The sequence below is a fragment of the Lolium rigidum genome, chromosome 3 (genome assembly GCF_022539505.1).
Source record: "Lolium rigidum isolate FL_2022 chromosome 3, APGP_CSIRO_Lrig_0.1, whole genome shotgun sequence".
NCBI classification, from domain to species: Eukaryota; Viridiplantae; Streptophyta; class Magnoliopsida; order Poales; family Poaceae; genus Lolium; species Lolium rigidum.
The window spans coordinates 144,009,072-144,031,841 of record NC_061510.1 but is presented as its reverse complement, the minus strand read 5'-3'; the positions used below and the strand labels follow the sequence as shown (position 1 = coordinate 144,031,841).

The following is a 22,770-nucleotide window of genomic DNA, read 5'->3' as shown; positions in this document are numbered from 1 at the left end:
AGAAATCCAAAATGCGAGCTTTCTCCTTAGACCTTTGTACAGGCGGCATGGAGGTACCCCATTGTGACACTTGGTCAAAACATGTGCATTGCAAAGATCCGGTAGTCCAAGTTAATTAGGACAAGGTGCGGGCACTATTAGCATACTATGCATGAGACTTGCAACTTGTAAGATATAACTTTCATAACTCATATGCTTTATTACTACCGTTGACAAAATTGTTTCATGTTTTCAAAATAAAAGCTCTAGCACAAATATAGCAATCAATGCTTTCCTCTTTGAAGGACCATTCTCTTTACTTTTATGTTGAGTCAGCTTCACCTATTTCTCTCCACCTCAAGAAGCAAACACTTGTGTGAACTGTGCATTGATTCCTACATACTTGCATATTGTACTTGTTATATTACTCTATGTTGACAATTATCCATGAGATATACATGTTACAAGTTGAAAGCAACCGCTGAAACTTAATCTTCCTTTGTGTTGCTTCAATACCTTTACTTTGATTTATTGCTTTATGAGTTAACTCTTATGCAAGACTAATTAATACTTGTCTTGAAGTACTATTCATGAAAAGTCTTTGCTTTATGATTCACTTGTTTACTCATGTCATCACCATTGTTTTGATCGCTGCATCCACTACATATGTTTACAAATAGTATGATCAAGGTTATGATGGCATATCACTTCGTAAATTATCTTTGTTATCGTTTTACCTGCTCGGGACGAGCAGTAACTAAGCTTGGGGATGCTTGATACGTCTCCGACGTATCGATAATTTCTTATGTTCTATGCCATATTATTGATGATACCTACATGTTTTATGCACACTTTATGTCATATTCGTGCATTTTCCGGAACTAACCTATTAACAAGATGCCGAAGTGCCGCTTGCTCGTTTTCTCGCTGTTTTTGGTTTCGTAAATCCTAGTAAGGAAATATTCTCGGAATTGGACGAAATCAAAGCCCGTGGGCCTATTTTTCCACGAAGCTTCCGAAGTCCGAAGACGAGACGAAGAGGGGCCACGGGGTGGCCAAACCCTAGGGCGGCGCGGCCCCACCCCGGCCGCGCCGGCCTATGGTGTGGGCCCCCGTGCCGCCTCTTGACTTGCCCTTCCGCCTACAAATAGCCTCCGTGACGAAACCCCCAGCACCGAGAGCCACGATACGGAAAACCTTCCGTAGACGCCGTCGCCGTCGATCCCATCTCGGGGATCCAGAGATCGCCTCCCGCACCCGCCGGAGAGGGGAATCATCTCCCGGAGGACTCTACGCCGCCATGGTCGCCTCCGGTGTGATGAGTGAGTAGTCTACCCCCGGACTATGGGTCCATAGCAGTAGCTAGATGGTTGTCTTCTCCTCATTGTGCTTCATTGTTGGATCTTGTGAGCTGCCTAACATGATCAAGATCATCTATCTCGTAATTCTATATGTTGTGTTTGTCGGGATCCGATGGATAGAGAATACTATGTCATGTTAATTATCAAGTTATTATACATGTGTTGTTTATGATCTTGCATGCTCTCCGTTTCTAGTAGAGGCTCTGGCCAAGTTTTTACTTTTAACTCCAAGAGGGAGTACTTATGCTCGATAGTGGGTTCATGCCTCGCATTGACACCTGGGACAAGGATGTAAAGTTCTAAGGTTGTGTTGTGCTCGTTGCCACTAGGGATAAAACATTGGCGCTATGTCCGAGGATGTAGTTGTTGATTACATTACGCACCATACTTAATGCAATTGTCCGTTGTTTAGCAACTTAATACTCGGAGGGGGTTCGGACGATAACCCGAAGGTGGACTTTTTAGGCATAGATGCAGCTTGGATGGCGGTCTATGTACTTTGTCGTAATGCCCAATTAAATCTCACTATACTTATCATGCCATGTATGTGCATTGTTATGCCCTCTCTATTTGTCAATTGCCCGACCGTAATTTGTTCACCCAACATGCTTTTATCTTATGGGAGAGACACCTCTAGTGAACTCGTGGACCCCGGTCCATTCTTTAATACCGAAATACAAATCTGCCGCAATACTTGTTTTACTATTTTCTCTCGCAAACAATCATCTTCCACACAATACGGTTAATCCTTTGTTACAGACAAGCCGGTGAGATTGACAACCTCACCGTTTCGTTGGGGCAAAGTACTTTGGTTGTGTTGTGCAGGTTCCACGTTGGCGCCGGAATCCCCGGTGTTGCGCCGCACTACATCCCGCCGCCATCAACCTTCAACGTGCTTCTTGGCTCCTCCCGGTTCGATAAACCTTGGTTTCTTTCTCGAGGGAAAACTTGCCGCTGTGCGCATCATACCTTCCTCTTGGGGTTGCCCAACGAACGTGTGAAATACACGCCATCAGGGCGGCTCTCCTCCCAGGCTATACAAGGAGACCAATCAGATCTGGAGAATAGTGCTCTTAGATCTCTCTCTCGCGAAGTTCCTTTTGCTGTGCTACTCTCTAGTCTTCCCCATCCCGGCGACTGCGTGCACAACCGTCCGGGAGAGCAGGCCTCCGAAACTCCGTCCGTTGAGATCCTGCACCCGGAGACGGGCGATAAGGTTTTTGGAGAGCGTCTCGGCGCGACTGCTCGCTGCTGTTTGTCTTCTTCTTCGACGGTTCGGCTGCTTCATCGACAGATCCGACTACACCATGGGCGACATCAACAATATCCATGGTGGTGGTGGTGCTGCTGCTGGTGCGACCTTCCCGGTCGCGATGTACGTGCTTTTCCTCTCCTACCTTGCACTGCTACTTGTTCCATGTTCAGATCTGATGCATGTGCTTAGTCTGATGTGTATGGTTAAGTATGCTTGTGCATCTCTAATGTTGTTTTCGGTAATTAATCTCATACGGAAATTGCCTAATATTCCAACAATCCAAAAACCTTATACGCATAGGCAATTTTCACCGTCTAGTTTTGCTGCTGCGCTCAAACCGAGCCCTTTTACGGGTTCTCATTTCAAGAGATGGCAGAATAAAACCCTCTTGTGGCTCACTTCTATGGGCGTGCACCGAGTTGCGGAAGGTACTCCCAGAGGTCCGCTTACTCCCGACGAGGATAAAGCGTTCGGGGATGCCACCGTAATCTTTTGGGTGCCGTCCTAAGTGTGCTTGGAGACAAGTTGGTTGATGCTTATCCGCACATCCGAAATGGGAAGGAACTGTGGGATGCACTAGACGCTAAGTTTGGTGCCGCCGATGCCGGAGGTGAACTCGTATGCTATGGAGCAGCTCAATGACTACGTAATGGTTGAGAACCGATCCGTAGTAGAACAAGCTCATGAGATACGGATCATGGCAAAGGAACTCGAGCTCCTCAAGTGTGTGCTACGGACAAGTTTGTCGCGGGATGCATTGTCGCTAAGCTTCCCCTTCATGGAGGAACTTTGCCACTTCCTCGAAACATCGCAGGCATGAGTTTTCCGTTGAGAATATCATGGGCTCTCCGGATGTTGAGGAGAAGGCGAGGGCAAAAGACAAACACACTCGGAGGAACCGATGGACGTTCTGCCGCCAATATGGTGCGTAAAAATGCCCACAAGTCCAAGGGAAAGAACAAGGGAGTCTCCCGGACTACCAACTTTAAGAAGAAGGGGAAAACGGAGAAGAAAGATCCTTGCCGGGTGTGTGGCGAGACCGGCCATTGGGCTAATCGTTGTCCACAACGCAAAGGAAAGAAATGTCAGCCTGGACGTAACTCAAATTCTGTCAGCATGGTCATTGGCAACACAGAGGAAGGAACTACAGGGTATGGTAATATGTTACCTACTGTTCTTTCGGTGTTTCAGCCCACAGAATGGTGGGTTGATACGGGTGCCAATGTTCATGTTTGTGCTGACATCTCCATGTTTACCTCTTATCAGGCCCGAGGTTCCTCAGTAATGATGGGGAATGGGTTACATGCTACTGTTCGTGGTGTTGGCATGGTAGATCTGAAGTTTACTTCGGGAAAGATCGTGCAACTGAAGAACGTGCTGCATGTCCCTTCTATCAAGAAGAATCTCGTTAGTGGCTCCCGTCTTATGAAAGATGGGTTTAAGTTGGTGTTTGAATCCAATAAAGTTGTACTGTCCAAGTATGGAACTTTTGTTGGAAAGGGATATGATTGTGAGGGAATGTTTCGCTTCTCTCTAGAAGACTTCGTGATAATGTTGTGAACCATGTAAGCACTAGTGTTAATGAAACTAATGTTTGGCATTCACGACTTTGTCATGTTAATTTCGGTTGTATGACGCGGCTTGCTGATATGAGTTTAATTCCGAAATTCACCTGTGTCAAAGGCTCTAAGTGCCATGCTTGTGTGCAAGCAAAGCAGCCTCGCAAGCCTCACAAGCCTGCAAAGGAAAGAAACTTGGCACCACTAGAGCTCATACATTCAGATCTATGTGAGATGAATGGTGAGTTGACAAAAGGTGGAAAGAAATATTTCATGACTTTGATTGATGATTCCACTAGGTATCGTTATGTGTATCTACCGAAAAGTAAAGATGAGGCTCTTGATTTCTTTAAAATCTATAAGGCTGAAGTTGAGAATCAACTTGAAAGAAATATAAAAAGGGTTCGGTCCGATCGTGGTGGAGAGTACTTTTCTAATGAGTTCAATTTTATTCTGTGCGGAACATGGTATAATCCATGAGAGGACGCCTCCCAATTCCCCACAATCCAATGGGATTGCGGAAAGGAAAACCGTACTCTAACAGCATTTGGTTAACGCCATGTTAGATGTGTCGGGTTTATCCAAGGAATGGTGGGGGAGGCTATATTGACTTCGTGTCATGTCCTAAATCGTGTTCCAACCAAGAATAAAGAGATTACCCCTTATGAGGAATGGGAAAAGAAAAGACCAACACTCTCCTACCTACGAACTTGGGGTTGTTTGGCGAAAGTGAATTTGCCAATCACCAAGAAGCGAAAGCTTGGACCAAAAACCGTGGATTGTGTCTTTCTTGGCTATGCTGCCCATAGCATTGCCTATAGATTTCTTGTGGTGAAATCTGGAGTGGATGACATGAATGTTGGCACCATCTTTGAATCAAGAGATGCTACATTATTTGAGGATATATTCCCTATGAGAGATATGCATGTCATGTCTAGTTGGGAATCTGATCCAATACATGAAACTCCTATGGAGTCTGATGAAGAATCTGATGATGAGAGTTCAGATTCTGATGAAGATGACAATGAAGCTCCCACAAGGAGTAAGAGACAAAGGACCGCAAAGTCTTTTGGTAATGATTTCATTGTGTATCTTGTGGATGATACTCCCACTACAATTTCGAAGCTCTCGCATCTCCCGATGCGTACTCATCTGGAAGGAAGCGGTTCAAAGCGAGATGGATTCCATCTTAGCTAATGGAACGTGGGAGTTATCAGAGCGTCCTTATGGGTGCAAACCTATAGGATGTAAATGGGTATTTAAGAAGAAGCTTCGAGCTGATGGTACTATTGAGAAGTACAAAGCTCGGCTTGTAGCCAAAGGCTATACCCAAAAGGAAGGCGAAGATTTTTTCGATACCTACTCACCTGTGGCGAGATTGACCACCATTCGAGTACTACTGTCATTGGCTGCCTCACACGGTCTTCTCGTTCATCAAATGGACGTTAAGACGGCTTTCCTAAATGGAGAGTTGGACGAGGAAATTTACATGGAACAGACTCGATGGTTTCGTGCTGCAAGGTCAAGAAAGAAAGGTGTGTAAATTAAAGAAATCTTTGTATGGTCTCAAACAAGCACCCAAACAATGGCATGAGAAGTTCGAAAGAACTTTGACATCTGTGGGCTTTGTTGTTAATGAAGCTGACAAATGTGTGTACTACCGCCATGGTGGGGGTGAGGGAGTTGTCCTATGCTTGTATGTGGATGACATGCTAATTTTTGGGACAAGTCTCAAAGTGATTGAGGAGGTCAAAACCTTCTTATCTCAGTGTTTTGAGATGAAAGATCTTGGGGAAGCTGATGTTATATTGAACATCAAGCTATTGAGAGATGAGAATAATGGGATTACACTTGTGCAATCTCATTATGTTGAGAAGGTGTTGAGCAGATTTGGCTACGCTAATTGCAAATCTTCCCTCACACCTTATGATCCTAGTGTCTTGCTTCGAAAGAATGAGAAGGCAACTAGAGATCAATTAAGATACTCTCAAATCATTGGTTCACTCATGTATTTAGCTTGCGCTACGAGGCCTGATATCTCGTTTGCTGTATGCAAACTTAGCCGGTTTGTGGCCAACCCGGGAGATGATCATTGGCATGCTCTTGAGAGAGTGATGCGCTATCTAAAGGGAACCATGAGTTATGGAATTCATTATACCGGGTATCCAAAAGGACTTGAAGGGTATAGTGATTCCAATTGGATTTCTGATGCTAAAATGAAGGCCACAAGTGGATATGTTTTCACTCTTGGTGGTGGCGCTCGTTTCCCGGAAGTCTTGCAAGCAGCACCATCTTAACGAGGTCAACTATGGAAGCAGTAACTCACAAGCATTAGATACAGCTTATCGTCGAAGCGTAATGGCTTCGTGAGCTCTTGATGGACTTGCCTATGGTTGAAAAACCAATACCGGCTATCCTCATGAACTCGTGATAATCAAACCGTGATTGTCAAAGTGAAAAGTTCTAAGGATAATATGAAAAGTTCCAAACATATCAAGAGGAGATTGAAGTCCGTCGTAAAACCGAAGAACTCCGGAGTGATAGCATTTGATTATGTCCAAAGTGCTAAAAATCCGGCGGATCCTTTCACAAAAGGACTATCAAGAAACATGATAGACCTTGCATCGAGGGAGATGGGTTTGAGACCCACTTGAGTTGCCGAGGGGGTAACCCAACCTATGTAATCGGAAATTCCGTGAAGTAGGACTCGGGAAAACAAACCGGAGTAACCGAGTTGAGAGAAAATTTAATACTCCCACTCCGCCGCAGATGCAATTCTCTCATAGCTACCGTAAGGCAGGTTGACAATGTCTTAATGTGTTCCGAGCGGCTCTTGATGAGCGAAGACGCCGTCCTACAGGGCGATCTTTTGAAGAACACACCTATATGAGTGACACTACCGGTCATAGTGTGGGAGATTTGGGTGAATCTCTAGTAAGCTCATGAAGGGCCGAGGAGTATGACTTATAAGCTCCACCCGAGGGGAAGGCTATGGTAGCCTAGTACCGTGCCGGCATTGAGCGAAACTTGCCGCACAAAGACCGACAATTCAAGGCATAGTCCATTGTTCAGCTTGTAGTCAAGCGTAGCACCTTGCCTAAGTGGAAGTTCAACTTAACGGCCTCCACCGAAGTGCGGTATATTAAACAAGTGAATGGAACTAATGTGTCATCTGATGTGCATATGAGATCTGGTGGGGGATTGTTGAATGTAGATGGGCTGCAGCCCAGTAAGACAGCCCATATAGTCTACAATTCCTGAAATCTCAAGGCCCATCACGTTGGCAGCTTGGGACAGCCTTGGGGACAAAGTTTAGTCCCACATTGCTAGTTGGGAGTGAGTTGGAGTGGTATATAAGGGCTGCTGTTCTACTCCTTCCAAGTGAGTGAGAATAGAGAGAGCCCTCGCGCACTCCTCCTCCACCCGCCCCGCCTCGCCTCGCCTCGTCACGCACGCACGTCGCGTTTCGTGACTCGAGTTCGAGTTCGAGACAAACTCAAAGGAAGCCTAAATTTTTGCTTGGTGCACCAACTGTGTTGGGTACGTGTCGACCTGCATGTGCATGCTCGCCGCGTGTCCCTGGCTTTCTACGCGTGTCAACGCGGTCGGGGCGGCTCTCCTCCCAGGCTATACAAGGAGACCGATCAGATCTGGAGAATAGTGCTCTTAGATCTCTCTCTCGCGAAGTTCCTTTTGCTGTGCTACTCTCTAGTCTTCCCCATCCCGGCGACTGCGTGCACAGCCGTCCGGGAGAGCAGGCCTCCGAAACTCCGTCCGTTGAGATCCTGCACCGGGAGACGGGCGATAAGGTTTTTGGGGAGCGTCTCGGCGCGACTGCTCGCTGCTGTTTGTCTTCTTCTTCGACGGTTCGGCTGCTTCATCGACAGATCCAACTACACCATGGGCGACATCAACAATATCCATGGTGGTGGTGGTGTCGTTAGCTGGTGCGACCTTCCCGGCCGCGATGTACGTGCTTTTCCTCTCCTACCTTGCAACGCTACTTGTTCCATGTTCAGATCTGATGCATGTGCTTAGTCTGATGTGTATGGTTAAGTATGCTTGTGCATCTCTAATGTTGTTTTCGGTAATTAATCTCATACGGAAATTGCCTAATATTCCAACAATGCACCACCTCTGTTTTCCGTTACATGCTTTCCCTTGGTTCGCCTAGACAAAGTTCAACATTTGGTAGCAAAGTATGTAAAAAGCTGAAAGTATTCAAAAACTACAGTATTTTAGTCTCTACACGCAAGATACCACAGTTTTGACATATTAAAGTATTTCGTACTGTAGTACGACACACGTTACATGACATCTCTCTGCTGTCGTACACTCGTACATCATAATTGCGGTAGGTAACCAAGGGGTGCAAAGCTGCCCCAGCAAGTGTCGTGTTCTTTTGTGAGCCGAACGGTGTGGCCAGCGCACGACATCAAATCGTTTCGTCAATTTGGGCATGAGAAGCGTGCCCCTTCTGCCCATAATTAGCAGCAATAAACAGGATTATAGACAAATGACAGAAAAATTAAAACTTCGATACACGATCCACCCTTTGATCGCTTCTTCATTAGAAAAGGATTACAGATCTAAGTACGCCCCTTGATCGCTTCTTCATTAGAAAAGGATTACAGATCTAAGTACGCCCATATCCTGAACTGTTTGGCACCAAACCAGTCGGATCCCTGAAGATTAAAAAGGCCACTGGGGCAAATTTGCGAGTGACCTCTACATCACAGAATGGCAACCATAGAAACTAAGTACTGACAAAATTGCATTTGAACAAAATAGAAGTACCGAGTATATCATTTCTCAGTGTTTGCATGTAGCAGTACGCAAAACACAACTAAAACTAGCGGTGAACGACACAAAAACATGTTTTGGTTTTGATGTAGCTACCAACACTCTGCGTAACATGAAAAATACATATCAAAGGATAAGCACCCTTCCCAACCCCCGTCTGACAGTAGAAGCTGAGCAAATATGGTATGTATCCTTCGTTTCAGTCTTCTACAAAGGATGATTATAACGTAGACACCTACTCTGATTGCTCCGCGAGATCACTATCTTGAGCATTTCTGCCAAATTCCCTCTGGCAGGGGACATTCATAGTTTGCTGTGAAGAGATAATTCCTGCAATGGCTTTCATGGCAGCAGCAGTCCGGTCACTGCTGACTGCTTCCTCACCAGATCTCTCGACAGGTTCAGTAATCTCAGAAGGACCATCTTCGTTCTGTTGCGGTGGAGGCACAAAAAAGGGGATCTTGCCCCTCTGCCAGTCATGAAGTACCATCTTGGCCGCTGTTGTCAGATCAGGTTCCCCGCCCTGAGAACCAAGAGTGCAAGCATAGTGTTAAAAGCATTAAAGAACAGAGCCAAGCCCACCCATGTTCGAGGCCTGGTCTCCACAAGGTGTGCTCAGCGTTATTTTCTTCAAAACCGCAGGTGCCAGTGCCTGCTGGTCAAAGTTTTTAGACGCAACAGCATTCATCGCTATCACATAGTATACCCAGACAGTGTTACAAAAATTGGACTGTATATGGCAATATCTTAACAATAGTATCTCCAATTTACATTCACCTAGGATTAAAGGCAGGAGAAATGTTTGGTACAAATATAACAAAACCGGACAAAAATCAAAAGTTATGCCATACCTTGAGTAGTTTTCCACTCATCTTGCTCAGCTGGACGAGAAAATCATTATCATCAGCCCTGTAGATAGCAAAAACATTCAGCATAATATATGTGTAACCTCATGTTTTAATTGTTCCAGCGATTAGCGCCACCAGGTTAATTATGATGTGCAAACTTCATTAGCATCCCGAGTTGGTAATAATCAGCTATGCCAAAAAGCACCGTAGTTCCAAGCATTTGGAGACGTTAAAGGCAAAGCTATGCCAAAAAAAAAACCCGCAAATATAGCCATGGACGTGCAATAGAATACTATGCTATAGCTAAAATAAAATTTGTATATCCTAAAATGACTCCTTTGCAACTAAGATGGGCATCATATACAAGATTTTGGTGACCACCCAAATTAAATGTCTAAAATTTATAGTACAGATAGTGCTTAGCTATGATTTATAAGACTGAGATTATTTGCTCTACTCAATTAATAAGCCTGAGATATTGTTAGAATCAATTTATAAACCCAGATTTTTTAATGTTCTAGCAACATTATTTAGTTTTCCACAACATTAACTAGTGCTACTTAAATACATCGAACGTACTATGGCTTCAGCGATAGCTTTTCCGGTACCTCACCACAAAGTAATTTACCAGAAGGAAATATGCTACAAGGTAGATAGCACATTGGTGACCAGTAAATTAACCAATTCTGATATTTAGTGTTTTAGCAATATATGCTACATATCAACACTGCTAACAACATAATAAACTAGAACCTTTGGGGAAAAAACATACCACTCTTGTATTTTATAAGCTCTTTGTAGATGCTCCTTTTTTACACGCCTAAGAACTTCCCCGATGTGCTCAGAAGCATCATCCAAATTAGTCACACGTACCTGGACAAGAAATAAAAGTACATTATTTAAATAACTATCACCACTAACACTCTTAAACTAGTGGTCATCAAGAAAAACAAATTTTATTTCCATTCCAAGCAATAGGACATAAATCTATATCAATACCTTTCCTAGATCAAAATCATGATAAGAACACTTTTCATGTTGAAATTATGTTCAAAAAAGGATTTGTTATGTGAATATGAACAAAGATGGGATAGTAAAAAATGAATGGGAAAGTAAAGATGTAAAATGCCAACTCAATGCTTGCTAATCCGCAATTTAAGAATGAAAAGATAAAAGAAGTTCACAGGTGAAGATACATACCACACCCTTAAGAACTACATCAGTCTCTGTATCTTTGTTTTGGTACACGACCCCAGGGCAATCAATTAAGAAGATTCTTTTAGTCATGGTGATGTACTGCCACACCTTCGTCTCTCCAGGAATCGGAGCTACCTTGCAAACCTACAGGTATACAAAAAAAAATCAGAAAATTACCAAGTTCCATTTAGTGTAGAAGGGCTTGGAAGGAGAAGAGAATTACAGTTTTGGAGCGCAATGTGTTGATAACTGATGACTTCCCAACATTGGGATATCCAACAAATCCAACGGATATAGCTTGTTTGTCACTCCTCAAACGGGCAAACTGACGCAATACTGAAAGAAGAGATCCCTGGAAATGGTTCAAAGGTATAAGTGCACATTGTACAGGAGCATGACAGACGTAATACAATGAAAAAAAAAAACATACTTTTCCAAATGACTTGTTGATGCTTGCATGGAATGCCAGGGTAGGATAGTCCCTTGATAGAGTACGCAACCACCCTTTTGTTGCCCAAGCAGGTATTAGATCACACTGAACGAAAAGTGGAACGTACACAATCATCAATGTGTTTTAATACATCACAACGGGTAAATAATCAACACTTGAACATTCATCAATGTTGAAGAAGTTAAACTGGTACCTTATTTAGTAAGAATACCATGTGTTTGTGCTTGGCATTCTCCTTCAGATGTTTCTCGATATGGTAGCATCTAGTGCCCATTGGATCCCTGGCATCCAAAACCTGCGCAGCAAATACTAATTTAAGAAATCCAATATATACTCACACTTTCTTAGAACAGTGTCTAGGTGCACATAAATTTTGTTGATTACAGAGTAAAGATCAATTCTCACAAGGATACAAGGTTGAGTAACACTGACCTGCACTACAACATCTGACGAGTCAAGAACTTTGTAAAGTTCACCCCATATTCTTTTGCTCTGTCCCTTCTCAAACATATTATGCCGGACTAGATCTCGTAAGCCATCTTCTTCTTCATCCTTTGGTAAGTTTGATGAAGCATGCTTTTCCTCAAACACACCTAAAAAGCACAAACTATTATTTTACCAAGACGGAAAGTGCTATCCTTGATAAATAATACATACAAGTTCATGCAATCAAATATTATCAGAAGACTGTTAGCCTCAATGACTTCATAAATTACGGAACATCTAAGACTGATCAATTCAACAATGGTACTCCGTAGTTTGAATAGCAGATGGACTGAACTGAAATCACTAAGAAGTAAGAAGCGGAGAACTTGTCTGACCCATACCTTGAGAATCATCAGCTTTCTTTATTAGAGATTCATAGTCGAGACTGGATAGCTTCGGGCGTTTCCGCTTTCCCTTTGGTCCGAAAGCATGCTCAAAAGGCTCAGTATCAAGAATGTGCGCCCGGGCATCCTGTACCATCAAACATGAGAATAACACACTTCATATTACAATACGACTAATACACCAGAGTAAAAGTGGAAGATACGAATTTTTTTATCCAAAAATAGGCAAGACTTGATTGAACCTAAAAAAACACAAGTAATAAAGCTAGTGCTACTTGTTTCAGCACAACAGTGCCCTGTAGGCACACACTAATACTGCATCAGCTACACGCTCCATAAATCAATAACCAGTGTGATAAAAGCTATATACTGCACAGAAGTTTCACCTTCTGATGATCCTGCAGAAGCGACATCGGCAGCTTCCGTTCTTTCAATATGACATTGTAGTTATTTGCAAGCCGGTCCTTGAGTTCATCCCTGAAGAATTCAAGTTCTTTCTGATTGACCACTCGTGTATTTCCTGTAAGAAACAAGAGGGGGAATAGTACAATCAACATTACTGTTACAGTCCTGGGATTAAAGTGGAACAGAACAGAAGCCACAAAGATAGCAGCGCTGCAAACGTTCATATACAAATTTAATCACCAACCAGGTACACTGCACTACCTATCGGCGTATCAACAAGTTCAATTCAATTACTAAATCACACCTAGCTTGATCTAACCAACCATTGTGCACACGCTCTCATGTATCACCCAGCAAAGTTCACCCTCTGCAGTATGTCTTAGCTATTACTCCAGCCGATCGGTACTAAAACGTAGACACTAATCAACAGAGCAGAAGCCAAGCTAATTGCCACATTGCAAACTGAATAAAAAAAAAATGAAAGCCACTACATCCCCTCTGCTTTCCTCATACATTTTATTAAGCTCCTGCTGCTTCTAAAAGCACACACATCGCAAACCAATAAGAGAGATTCCTATACCCAAATCAACATAGTTATCTTATCTTAGCATCATCGATCAAGTGCATAATTACACGGAAAAAACAAACAGAGAGACGGGGGTAGGTATTGGCTCACCGAACCAGCGGCGGTCGGGCTCGATGCGTGTGTTGGGGAGCTCCTTGGACTGCATGTCGTGCTTGACGATCTTCCCGCCGCGGTCCCTCTTGGGCCTGAGCTTGTACATCTGGAGCCGCCGCACGGTGGCCGCGGACCGGCTCCCCCCGGCGCCGCCGCCGGCGCCCGCGCCCTTCTTGTCATTGGGGCGGTTGACGTCGAGCGAGTGCCGGGGCTTGCCGGACACGTTCACCGCCCTCTCCTTCTTCTTCCCCGAACTATTGTTCTTCTTCCCCATCGCGCGCTCGTAGAAGAATTTCTCTCTGTGAACTCCTGTGAGAGACTGGGAGGAGGCGGTGCAAAAGGAGGAGACGAGGAAGGGGAGGCTAGGGTTTTGTGCGATAGGCAGCGGTGCAAGGGAAGGGTTTGTGGGCCGGGCTGATATGTTGTAGCCACCTCACCAGGCTGCTGGGCCTGTGCACGTCGATAACTTTTACAGACTACTACCTTCATTTCATTCCCTCAAAAAAAAAAAAACTACTTCATTTCAATGAACAAGGTTTTATATTTTTCTTCTAAAAATCAAACTACGTAAAGTTTAATCAAGTTTGTATGTAAATTGTTAGTATGTACAATCCAAACTCAACACCGTCAGATCCGTCAACAAATATTTGTTCACACGATATCTACATAATATCGTAATTCTTGATATTTTTATCAAAGTTTAGTTAAATGTTATTTAGTTTGACTTTTTTAAAAAAATAAGCTTTATTCTATAAAACAGAGGTAGTACATAATATTAGCTCGGAACGGTTATGTTCAGAGGTATTAATGGCCTCTATTTATATAGCTTTAGACGGGAGTGATGTTTTGATTCTTGGGTGCATATGCTAGTTTATTTTAAAATACATCTTAGATATATTTTAAAATTATTAAAAAAATCAAACAAAAAATCACGTGTACATCTTCACATGCGACTTGCACGTAAAGTTTTTCATGAAAAATCAACTTATCGTTTGGGTTGTGTAAAAAAGTAAAATTAGCACTGAAGATAACGCTTTTTGTGACATATTTTTATCTTTTTTTACATCGACCGCAAAAATACATCGATATTCCACGAAACTGTACGAACGCACATTGTAGAGATGTATATGCGGAGTTTTTTATAAAAAAAATCAACAATTAGAAATATGTTTTTTTAGGTGGACAAAGCATATACACCTGGGAGCCAAATTAAATTTCCAGCTTTAGGCCGATTAGTCTGATTTATTGCTTTGTTACACTCGTCTCCAAATTGCTGGCAACATGCCTTCAACTGAAGGTGGTAAGTGCAAATCAGTCGGCTTTTATCAAGCACAGGTGCTTGCATGGTAACTTCATGTTAGTGAGACAGCTAGCCATGAAGATTACACTTCAAAGGAAACAGTTCATGCCTACTGACCGATCAGGGTCAGTTATTCTTGAAGAAATCTTACGGAGTCAAGTGAAAAAAATCGTATATGATTGGATATATAGGTTTCAAGGAGACTGTCGTTGTTGCAGCGTGGCACATATGGTGGCAGCGGCGGCCCCAGCGAGATCACTTTTTCTATTCAGGCTCTAACTTCAAATTTTGGTTTGACTGAAAGGAAGGCGGTTCCAAAGAAAGTATCATGGACTATACCTCCTCATTGGCAATATAAATTGTTGATGCTACATATTTCGCTAGTTGGTGTGGGTGGTGTAGCAGTTGCTGTTCGTATGATCGTGGAGATTTTATGGTGGGAGGGGCTAAGGGTGACTTCTTTTGGGCTTCTAGGCCAGCTTCGAGGTGGTGCACCGCTGAAGCCCAAAAGAAGTCTCCAGCTTCTGTCTAGCTTTTTTCACCGAGAAGCCCAAATTCCTATCTATACAGAGAAACTGGTCTCGACCTGTTTCTGGAGAGCTTCCCCGCTCAACCATCCAACCGGTATTTGATGCACCCTCAAAGGTGTTCCAATTTACTAGAAAATGCCACCAATCGTCCCGAAGCGTTACCCTGCTCTCCTCAAGCCCGACATACCCACCCCGCCGCCGCTCGAGCCTGTCGAGGATCCGTCGTTCTACTGCCTCTTGAGCCCATATGAGCACTCCCCAGCCTTCGCCTCGTCGTTCCCACTGCCCTGGCCAAAGGAATCGGCTTCGGATGCCGGAAATCGAGCCTGTCGTCCACTTCTTCACCGCCACCGGCAGCCGTATTTTTCAGCGAAGTCGTTGTTGTTCGACCTCGTGCTCCTTCCCCGACCCCTCTACAAGCTCCAGCGTGGGTGCACGGTTCGAACGAACCATCTTCCTCGCCACCTACTGCTCTATCTGTTATCACCAGATTTTAGCCAAATCAGAAGATGGGCCGTGATTGAGATGGGCTTGGAGAATATGCACATAAAGTATTTCTGAATCGGCCTCGTGCGAGAATTTGGGCTAGATTGCCCGTGTATCTGTACATTATAGTAGATCACGTTTTAGTTTAGAATTAAGAGATAGAGTTTGGTTCGTACACAGTTAGGTTTATTCCAAAGATAGAAAGTCCACAGACTATAAATATGTACCTAGGGTTATTGAGAAAGGAGGATGATCACGTTCACAACAAAAACAATCTAGGCGCATCGCCACCCCTTGTTTCGAGGGTTTCTTTCGGGTAAGCGTCATGCTGCCTAGATCGCATCTTGCGATCTAGGCAGTATCAGTTTATTCGTTATCTTGTGTTGCTCGTACTGAAGCCTTGTTGATGGCGAGTAACACTGTTATCATAGATGTTTTTGGGCTAGCATCAATACTTTTCTGATATGTTTGCTTAGTTATGCTGCCCCTAAATATCTAGCTGCCTTTGCACCTATCTTGGGTGTAAGGGGCGTCTTGCTTGGACTTTATTTAGTAGATTTGATCTGTTATAGTTGTTCCTTGTTCTTCAAGGATTAGTTTGATATCCGCATGGTCAGGCCTTGCGAACGGGTTGAACGATCCAGTAGTGCGTAAGGTATGGTTTGCCGATCCAAGAGGGGTTGTTCCGGGAATTGACTCTATGTTGGTTTTTAGGCCTCTTCTTGGATTAGTTTTCTGTTATCTTTCGTATCTGCCAGGCTCAACTACGTGTAGGATGTTCCAATTATGCGGTGAAAACCCTAGACTGTCGTAGATTGATTTAACTTGGTATTGATCAAGCGGGAACCCCATGTTATCGTAGATCCAATACGAACCATGGATGAATCGGCTCTTTAAGCTGATCCACGGGATAACACGAGAGCGAGATCGAGGCTCGGATTTAATGTTTACGTGTCCGCCATGCGGGAAATTAATCGAAGCAATCCATCACCTTCCCGACCAGGTATAGGTCGGGTGGCACGCCCTTGCAACCGCCAGGACGTATGCCGGAGCATTGCGGGCCGTCGCCCGAGGGACCAGGACCCACCAGCAGTTCTGGGAGCCTCCCGGCTCTCCGTGTTGCCCGTCGCTGCTCGCCGGTGGGCTTTGGCAGGCAACACATTCTGGCACGCCCGGTGGGACATTCTACAGCAACTACATCAACATCTGCGGCTAAGATGTCGGACGAACCAATCAAGTACGAAGATCTGCCTGAGGATCACAAGAAGAAATATGATGAGATTAAAGTTGTCTTCGAAGACGATCTCATCGGCTCTTTCGAGAGAACCCGTAAACATGGCATTAGGTTCAAAGGATTCTCACCCGACGGCGTTCTCGATGAAGTAGATCTGTCTCTCCCTTCAGAGGAACGCACCAGAGCTCTGCGCCAGGAAGTTAATTGCATGGTGGCTCATTCTCTACACCGTCATTCTGAGAGCCTGGTGAACACTTTGGAGCGTATTGCGGTTCGCGTGGTTCAGGAAATCATGAAGCATCGAGTACTCTCCGTCGGGGCCTGCCCTAGGAACTCACCAGGGAGAAATACCGTTCCACACCAGACCGCAGCTGCCATTCACGCTTGCAGCTCCAGAGCCACAGGGTTCACCGGCATACGTCGTCTACAAGGTTGGAGGCGATCCTGGCGATTGCCAATTCCTGTATGAGCCACCTAAGGAAATCCCACATGGATACGTGTGCACATACATGCCGGACTGCAATAACTTGGTGCGCACAAACCCGATTGCAGCAGGAGGGATTTCTGGAGCAGACGCCGATAAACAGGCGTGGCTAGCTAAATATGCCACCGGAACGAGTCATGAAAGCTCAGCCCCTGCAGCTCATACCGTGGAACAAATCAGTACAATCTTGAGAGACCAGTTCGGCATCCTGCCAAAGAGGAGAACAGTCGGCTATTCCAAGCCGTAACCCAATGAATATGATTTGATTCCGCTTCCACCCAAGTATCGGCTCCCTGAGTTCTCAAAATTCAATGGATCAGAAGAAGGGGATGCCAATACCGATGATGAATTAATCCTTTGGTTAGAGAAGAAACAGATTTCTTTGCTGTCACGAATCTGGGTCTAATTCTCTGTAGGTAACTCAGAAAATTATGCCAATTTACGTGAGTGATCCTCAGATATGTACGCAACTTTCATTCAATTTGAGAATTTTCATTTGAGCAAGTCTTGTGGCCTAATAAAATCCATCTTTACGGACTGTTCTGTTTTGACAGATTCTGCCTTTTATTTCGCATTGCCTCTTTTGCTATGTTGGATGAATTTCTTTGATCCATTAATGTCAAGTAGCTTTATGCAATGTCCAGAAGTGTTAAGAATGATTGTGTCACCTCTGAACATGTTAATTTTTATTGTCCACTAACCCTCTAATGAGTTGTTTCGAGTTTGGTGTGGAGGAAATTTTCAAGGGTCAAGAGAGGAGGATGATATACTACGATCAAGAAGAGTGAAAAGTCTAAGCTTGGGGATGCCCCGGTGGTTCATCCCTGCATATATCAAGAAGACTCAAGCGTCTAAGCTTGGGGATGCCCAAGGCATCCCCTTCTTCATCGATAAATTATCAGGTTCCTTTTCTTGAAACTATATTTTTATTCGGTCACATCTTATGTGCTTTACTTGGAGTGTCTGTGTGCTTTTGTTTTTGTTTTTGTTTGAATAAATTGGATTACATCATGCTTGTGTGGGAGAGAGACACGCTCCGTTGGTTCATATGAACACATGTGTTCTTAGCTCATAATATTCATGGCGAAGTTTCCTCTTCGTTAAATTGTTATATGGTTGGAATTGGAAAATGATACATGTAGTAATTGCTATAATGTCTTGGGTAATGTGATACTTGGCAATTGTTGTGCTCATGTTTAAGCTCTTGCATCATATACTTTGCACCTATTAGTGAAGAATACATAGAGCATGCTAAAATTTGGTTTGCATAATTGGTCTCTCTAAAGTCTAGATAATTTCTAGTATTGAGTTTTGAACAACAAGGAAGACGGTGTAGAGTCTTATAATGTTTTCAATATGTCTTTTATGTGAGTTTTGCTGCACCGGTTCATCCTTGTGTTTGTTTCAAATAACCTTGCTAGCCTAAACCTTGTATCGAGAGGGAATACTTCTCATGCAGCCAAATACTTGAGCCAACCACTATGCCATTTGTGTCCACCATATCTACCTATACTACATGGTATTTTCCCGCCATTCCAAAGTAAATTGCTTGAGTGCTACCTTTAAAATTCCATCATTCACCTTTGCAATATATAGCTCATGGGACAAATAGCTTAAAAACTATTGTGGTATTGAATATGTAATTATGCACTTTATCTCTTATTAAGTTGCTTGTTGTGCGATAACCATGTTTACTGGGGAACGCCATCAACTCATTGTTGAATTTCATGTGAGTTGCTATGCATGTTCGTCTTGTCCGAAGTAAGGGCGATCTACACCGAGTTGAATGGTTTGAGCATGCATATTGTGAGAGAAGAACATTGGGCCGCTAACTAAAGCCATGATTCATGGTGGAAGTTTCGAGTTTTGGACAAATATCCTCAAGTCTCTAATGAGAAAAGAATTAATTGTTGTCAAATGCTTAAAGCATTAAAAGAGGAGTCCATTATCTCGTTGTCTATGTTGTCCCGGTATGGATGTCTAAGTTGAGAATAATCAAAAGCGAGAAATCCAAATGCGAGCTTTCTCCTTAGACCTTTGTACGAGCGGCATAGAGGTACCCCTTTGTGAAACTTGGTTAAAGCATATGTATTGCGGTGATAATCCAGGTAGTCCAAGCTAATTAGGACAAGGTGCGGGCACTATTAGTACACTATGCATGAGGCTTGCAACTTATAAGATACAATTTACATGATGCATATGCTTTATTACTACCGTTGACAAAATTGTTTTATGTTTTCAAAATCAAAGCTCTAGCACAAATATAGCAATCGATGCTTTTCCTCTATGAGGACCATTCTTTACTTTCAATGTTGAGTCAGTTCACCTATTTCTCTCCACCTCAAGAAGCAAACACTTGTGTGAACTGTGCATTGATTCCTACATACTGGCTTATTGCACTTATTATATTATTCTATGTTGACAATATCCATGAGATATACATGTTACAAGTTGAAAGCACCCGCTGAAACTTAATCTTCTTTTGTGTTGCTTCAATACCTTTACTTTGAATTATTGCTTTATGAGTTAACTCTTATGCAAGACTTATTGATGCTTGTCTTGAAGTGCTATTCATGAAAAGTCTTTGCTTTATGATTCAGTTGTTTACCCATGTCATATACATTGTTTTGATCGCCGCATTCACTACATATGTTGTACAAATAGTATGATCAAGTTTATGATGGCATGTCACTCCGGAAATTATCTTTGTTATCGTTTTACCTGCTCGGGATGAGCGAGAACTAAGCTTAGGGATGCTGATACGTCTCCAACGTATCGATAATTTCTTGTGTTCCATGCCACATTATTGATGTTATCTACATGTTTTATGCACACTTTATGTCATATTCGTGCATTTTCTCGGAACTAACCTATTAACAAGATGCCGAAGTGCCGCTGTCGTTGTTCTCGCTGTTTTTGGTTTCAGAAATCCTAGTAACGAAATATTCTCGGAATCGGACGAAATCAACGCCAAAGATCTTAGAATCCCGGAAGCATCCGGAACACACGAGAGGGACCAGAGGGGGGGCGCAGGCCCACCACACCATACCCTGGCGCGGCCTAGGGGGGGCCCGCGCCCCCCTAGGGTTTGGCCAGCCCTTCGACCCTCTGACGCCGCCTCTTCGCCTATATAAAGCCCCTGGATCGAAAACATCGACGCGTTCGACGAAAGCCACAGAAACCTTCCAGAGCCGCCGCCATCGCGAAGCCAAGATCTGGGGGACAGGAGTCTCTGTTCCGGCACCCTGCCGGAGCGGGGAAGTGCCCCCGGAAGGCTTCTCCATCGACACCGCTGCCATCTCCACCGCCATCTTCATCACCGCTGCTTGCTCCCATGAGGAGGGAGTAGTTCTCCATCGAGGCTCGGGGCTGTACCGGTAGCTATGTGGTTCATCTCTCTCCTATGTGCTTCAATACAATAATCTCATGAGCTGCCTTACATGATTGAGATTCATATGATGATGCTTGTAATCTAGATGTCATTATGCTAGTCAAGTGAGTTTTACTTATGTGATCTCCGGAGACTCCTAGTCCCACGTGTGTAAAGGTGACAAGTGTGTGCACCGTGTGGGTCTCTTAGGCCATATTTCACGAATACTTACTCAATGTTGAATGGCATAGTGAGGTGCTTATTTATATCTCTTTAAGATTGCAATGTGTTTGTATCACAATTTATCTATGTGCTACTCTAGTGATGTGTTATTAAAGTAGTTTTATTCCTCCTCGCATGTGTGCAAAGGTGACAATGCGTGCACCGTGTTAGTACTTGGTTTATGCTATGATTATGATCTCTTGTAGATTATGAAGTTAACTATTGCTATGATAATATTGATGTGATCTATTCCTCCTACATATGCATGAAGGTGACAAGTGTGCATGCTATGCTAGTACTTGGTTTAGTCTATTGATCTATCTTACACTATAAGGTTACTTAAACATGAGCATTATTGTGGAGCTTGTTAACTCCGGCATTGAGGGTTCGTGTAATCCTACGCAATGTGTTCATCATCCAACAAAAGTGTAGAGTATGCATTTATCTCGTTCTGTTATGTGATCAATGTTGAGAGTGTCCACTAGTGAAAGTGTAATCCCTAGGCCTTGTTCCTAAATACTCGCTGAGTTACTACTGCTTGTTTCATCGTTTTATCGTGCTACTACCGCTGCGTTACTACTGCTACATTACTACTCGCTTGTTTACCGTCCCGGGCAAAGCACTTTTCTCGGTGTCATTGCCATTGCTACTGCTTATTCATACCACCCGTATTTCACTATCTCTTCGCCGAACTAGTGCACCTATTAGGTGTGTTGGGGACACAAGAGACTTCTTGCTTTGTGGTTGCAGGGTTGCATGAGAGGGATATCTTTGACCTCTTCCTCCCTGAGATCGATAAACCTTGGGTGATCCACTTAAGGGAAACTTGCTGCTGTTCTACAAACCTCTGCTCTTGGAGGCCCAACACTGTCTACAAGAATAGAAGCTCCCGTAGACATCAAGCATCATATTCATTCACACAAGACATTCTAGTAAACAACTTCCTCATATAACTCAACTTGAAACAAGTATAAGGTAATCACAAATAAAGGTGCATAAGAAATCATAATTGGTGATGGCAAACTTGGTTCTTGGTCGAAGAACAATTAACAAGTTATTCTTATCTATCGAGCGAGCGCTTTCATATTAAAGCTTATGGTAAACTTGCATACTCAATCATAGTAATCATTGATAATTTTCAAAGCTATATTCATTCAGATAAAACTTGTACTAAACAAGGAAGAATAAAAGACACGATGAAATAAATCACAATATAATGGTTTGATCACAACAACTCAAATGCTTGCTTGAGATGGAGGGAAATAGGTTTACTGACTCAACATAAAGTAAAAGACAGGCCCTTCGCAGAGGGAAGCGAGGATTAAATCATGTGCTAGAGCTTTTTCAGTTTTGAAATCATATAAAGAGAATAAAATTAAAGTTTTGAGAGGTGTTTGTTGTTGTCAACGACTGGTAGCGGGTACTCTAACCCCCTTGCCAAACGAGACCTCCAAAGAGCGGCTCCCATGAAGGACGTTATCTCTACCAGCAAGGTAGATCATCCCTCTTCTCTTTTGTTTACACATGTACTTTAGTTTATTTAAGGATGACACTCCCCCAACCTTTGCTTACACAAGCCATGGCTAACCGAATCCTCGGGTGCCTTCCAACAATCTCATACCATGGAGGAGTGTCTATTGCAAAATTAAGTTGCTTACCGATGAATCAGGGCAAAACATGTGAAGAGAATTATTAATGAAAGTTGATTAATTGGGGCTGGGAACCCCGTTGCCGACTCTTATTGCAAAATTATAGGATAAGTGGATGAAGCCACTAG

The 22,770-nt window shown here is 43.5% G+C and overlaps 1 protein-coding gene across 1 annotated transcript; it reads right to left on the bottom strand.

Annotated features, from left to right (window-relative positions):
* Nucleotides 1–8,931: 8,931 nt before the first annotated feature.
* LOC124702434 (nuclear/nucleolar GTPase 2) lies at nucleotides 8,932–13,693 on the bottom strand. Its single transcript, XM_047234576.1, has 11 exons — nucleotides 13,365–13,693; nucleotides 12,670–12,803; nucleotides 12,281–12,410; nucleotides 11,886–12,046; nucleotides 11,647–11,748; nucleotides 11,433–11,537; nucleotides 11,226–11,354; nucleotides 11,006–11,146; nucleotides 10,578–10,678; nucleotides 9,809–9,866; nucleotides 8,932–9,480 (listed from the first exon to the last, which is right to left on the bottom strand). The coding sequence occupies exons 1-11, from the start codon at nucleotides 13,639–13,641 to the stop codon at nucleotides 9,193–9,195; spliced, it is 1,626 nt and encodes a 541-aa protein (XP_047090532.1). The 5' UTR covers nucleotides 13,642–13,693; the 3' UTR covers nucleotides 8,932–9,192.
* Nucleotides 13,694–22,770: the final 9,077 nt, after the last annotated feature.

Bases quoted from the DNA above. Each gene is read 5' to 3' on its own strand.
- LOC124702434 (XM_047234576.1), bottom strand. From the start codon at position 13,641: ATGGGGAAGAAGAACAATAGTTCGGGGAAGAAGAAGGAGAGGGCGGTG. The intron at 12,804-13,364 runs GTGAGCCAATAC...TGTTTCTTACAG, and splicing joins GCCCGACCGCCGCTGGTTCG to GAAATACACGAGTGGTCAAT. The intron at 9,481-9,808 runs GTATGGCATAAC...CTTGGTTCTCAG, and splicing joins TGAGTGGAAAACTACTCAAG to GGCGGGGAACCTGATCTGAC.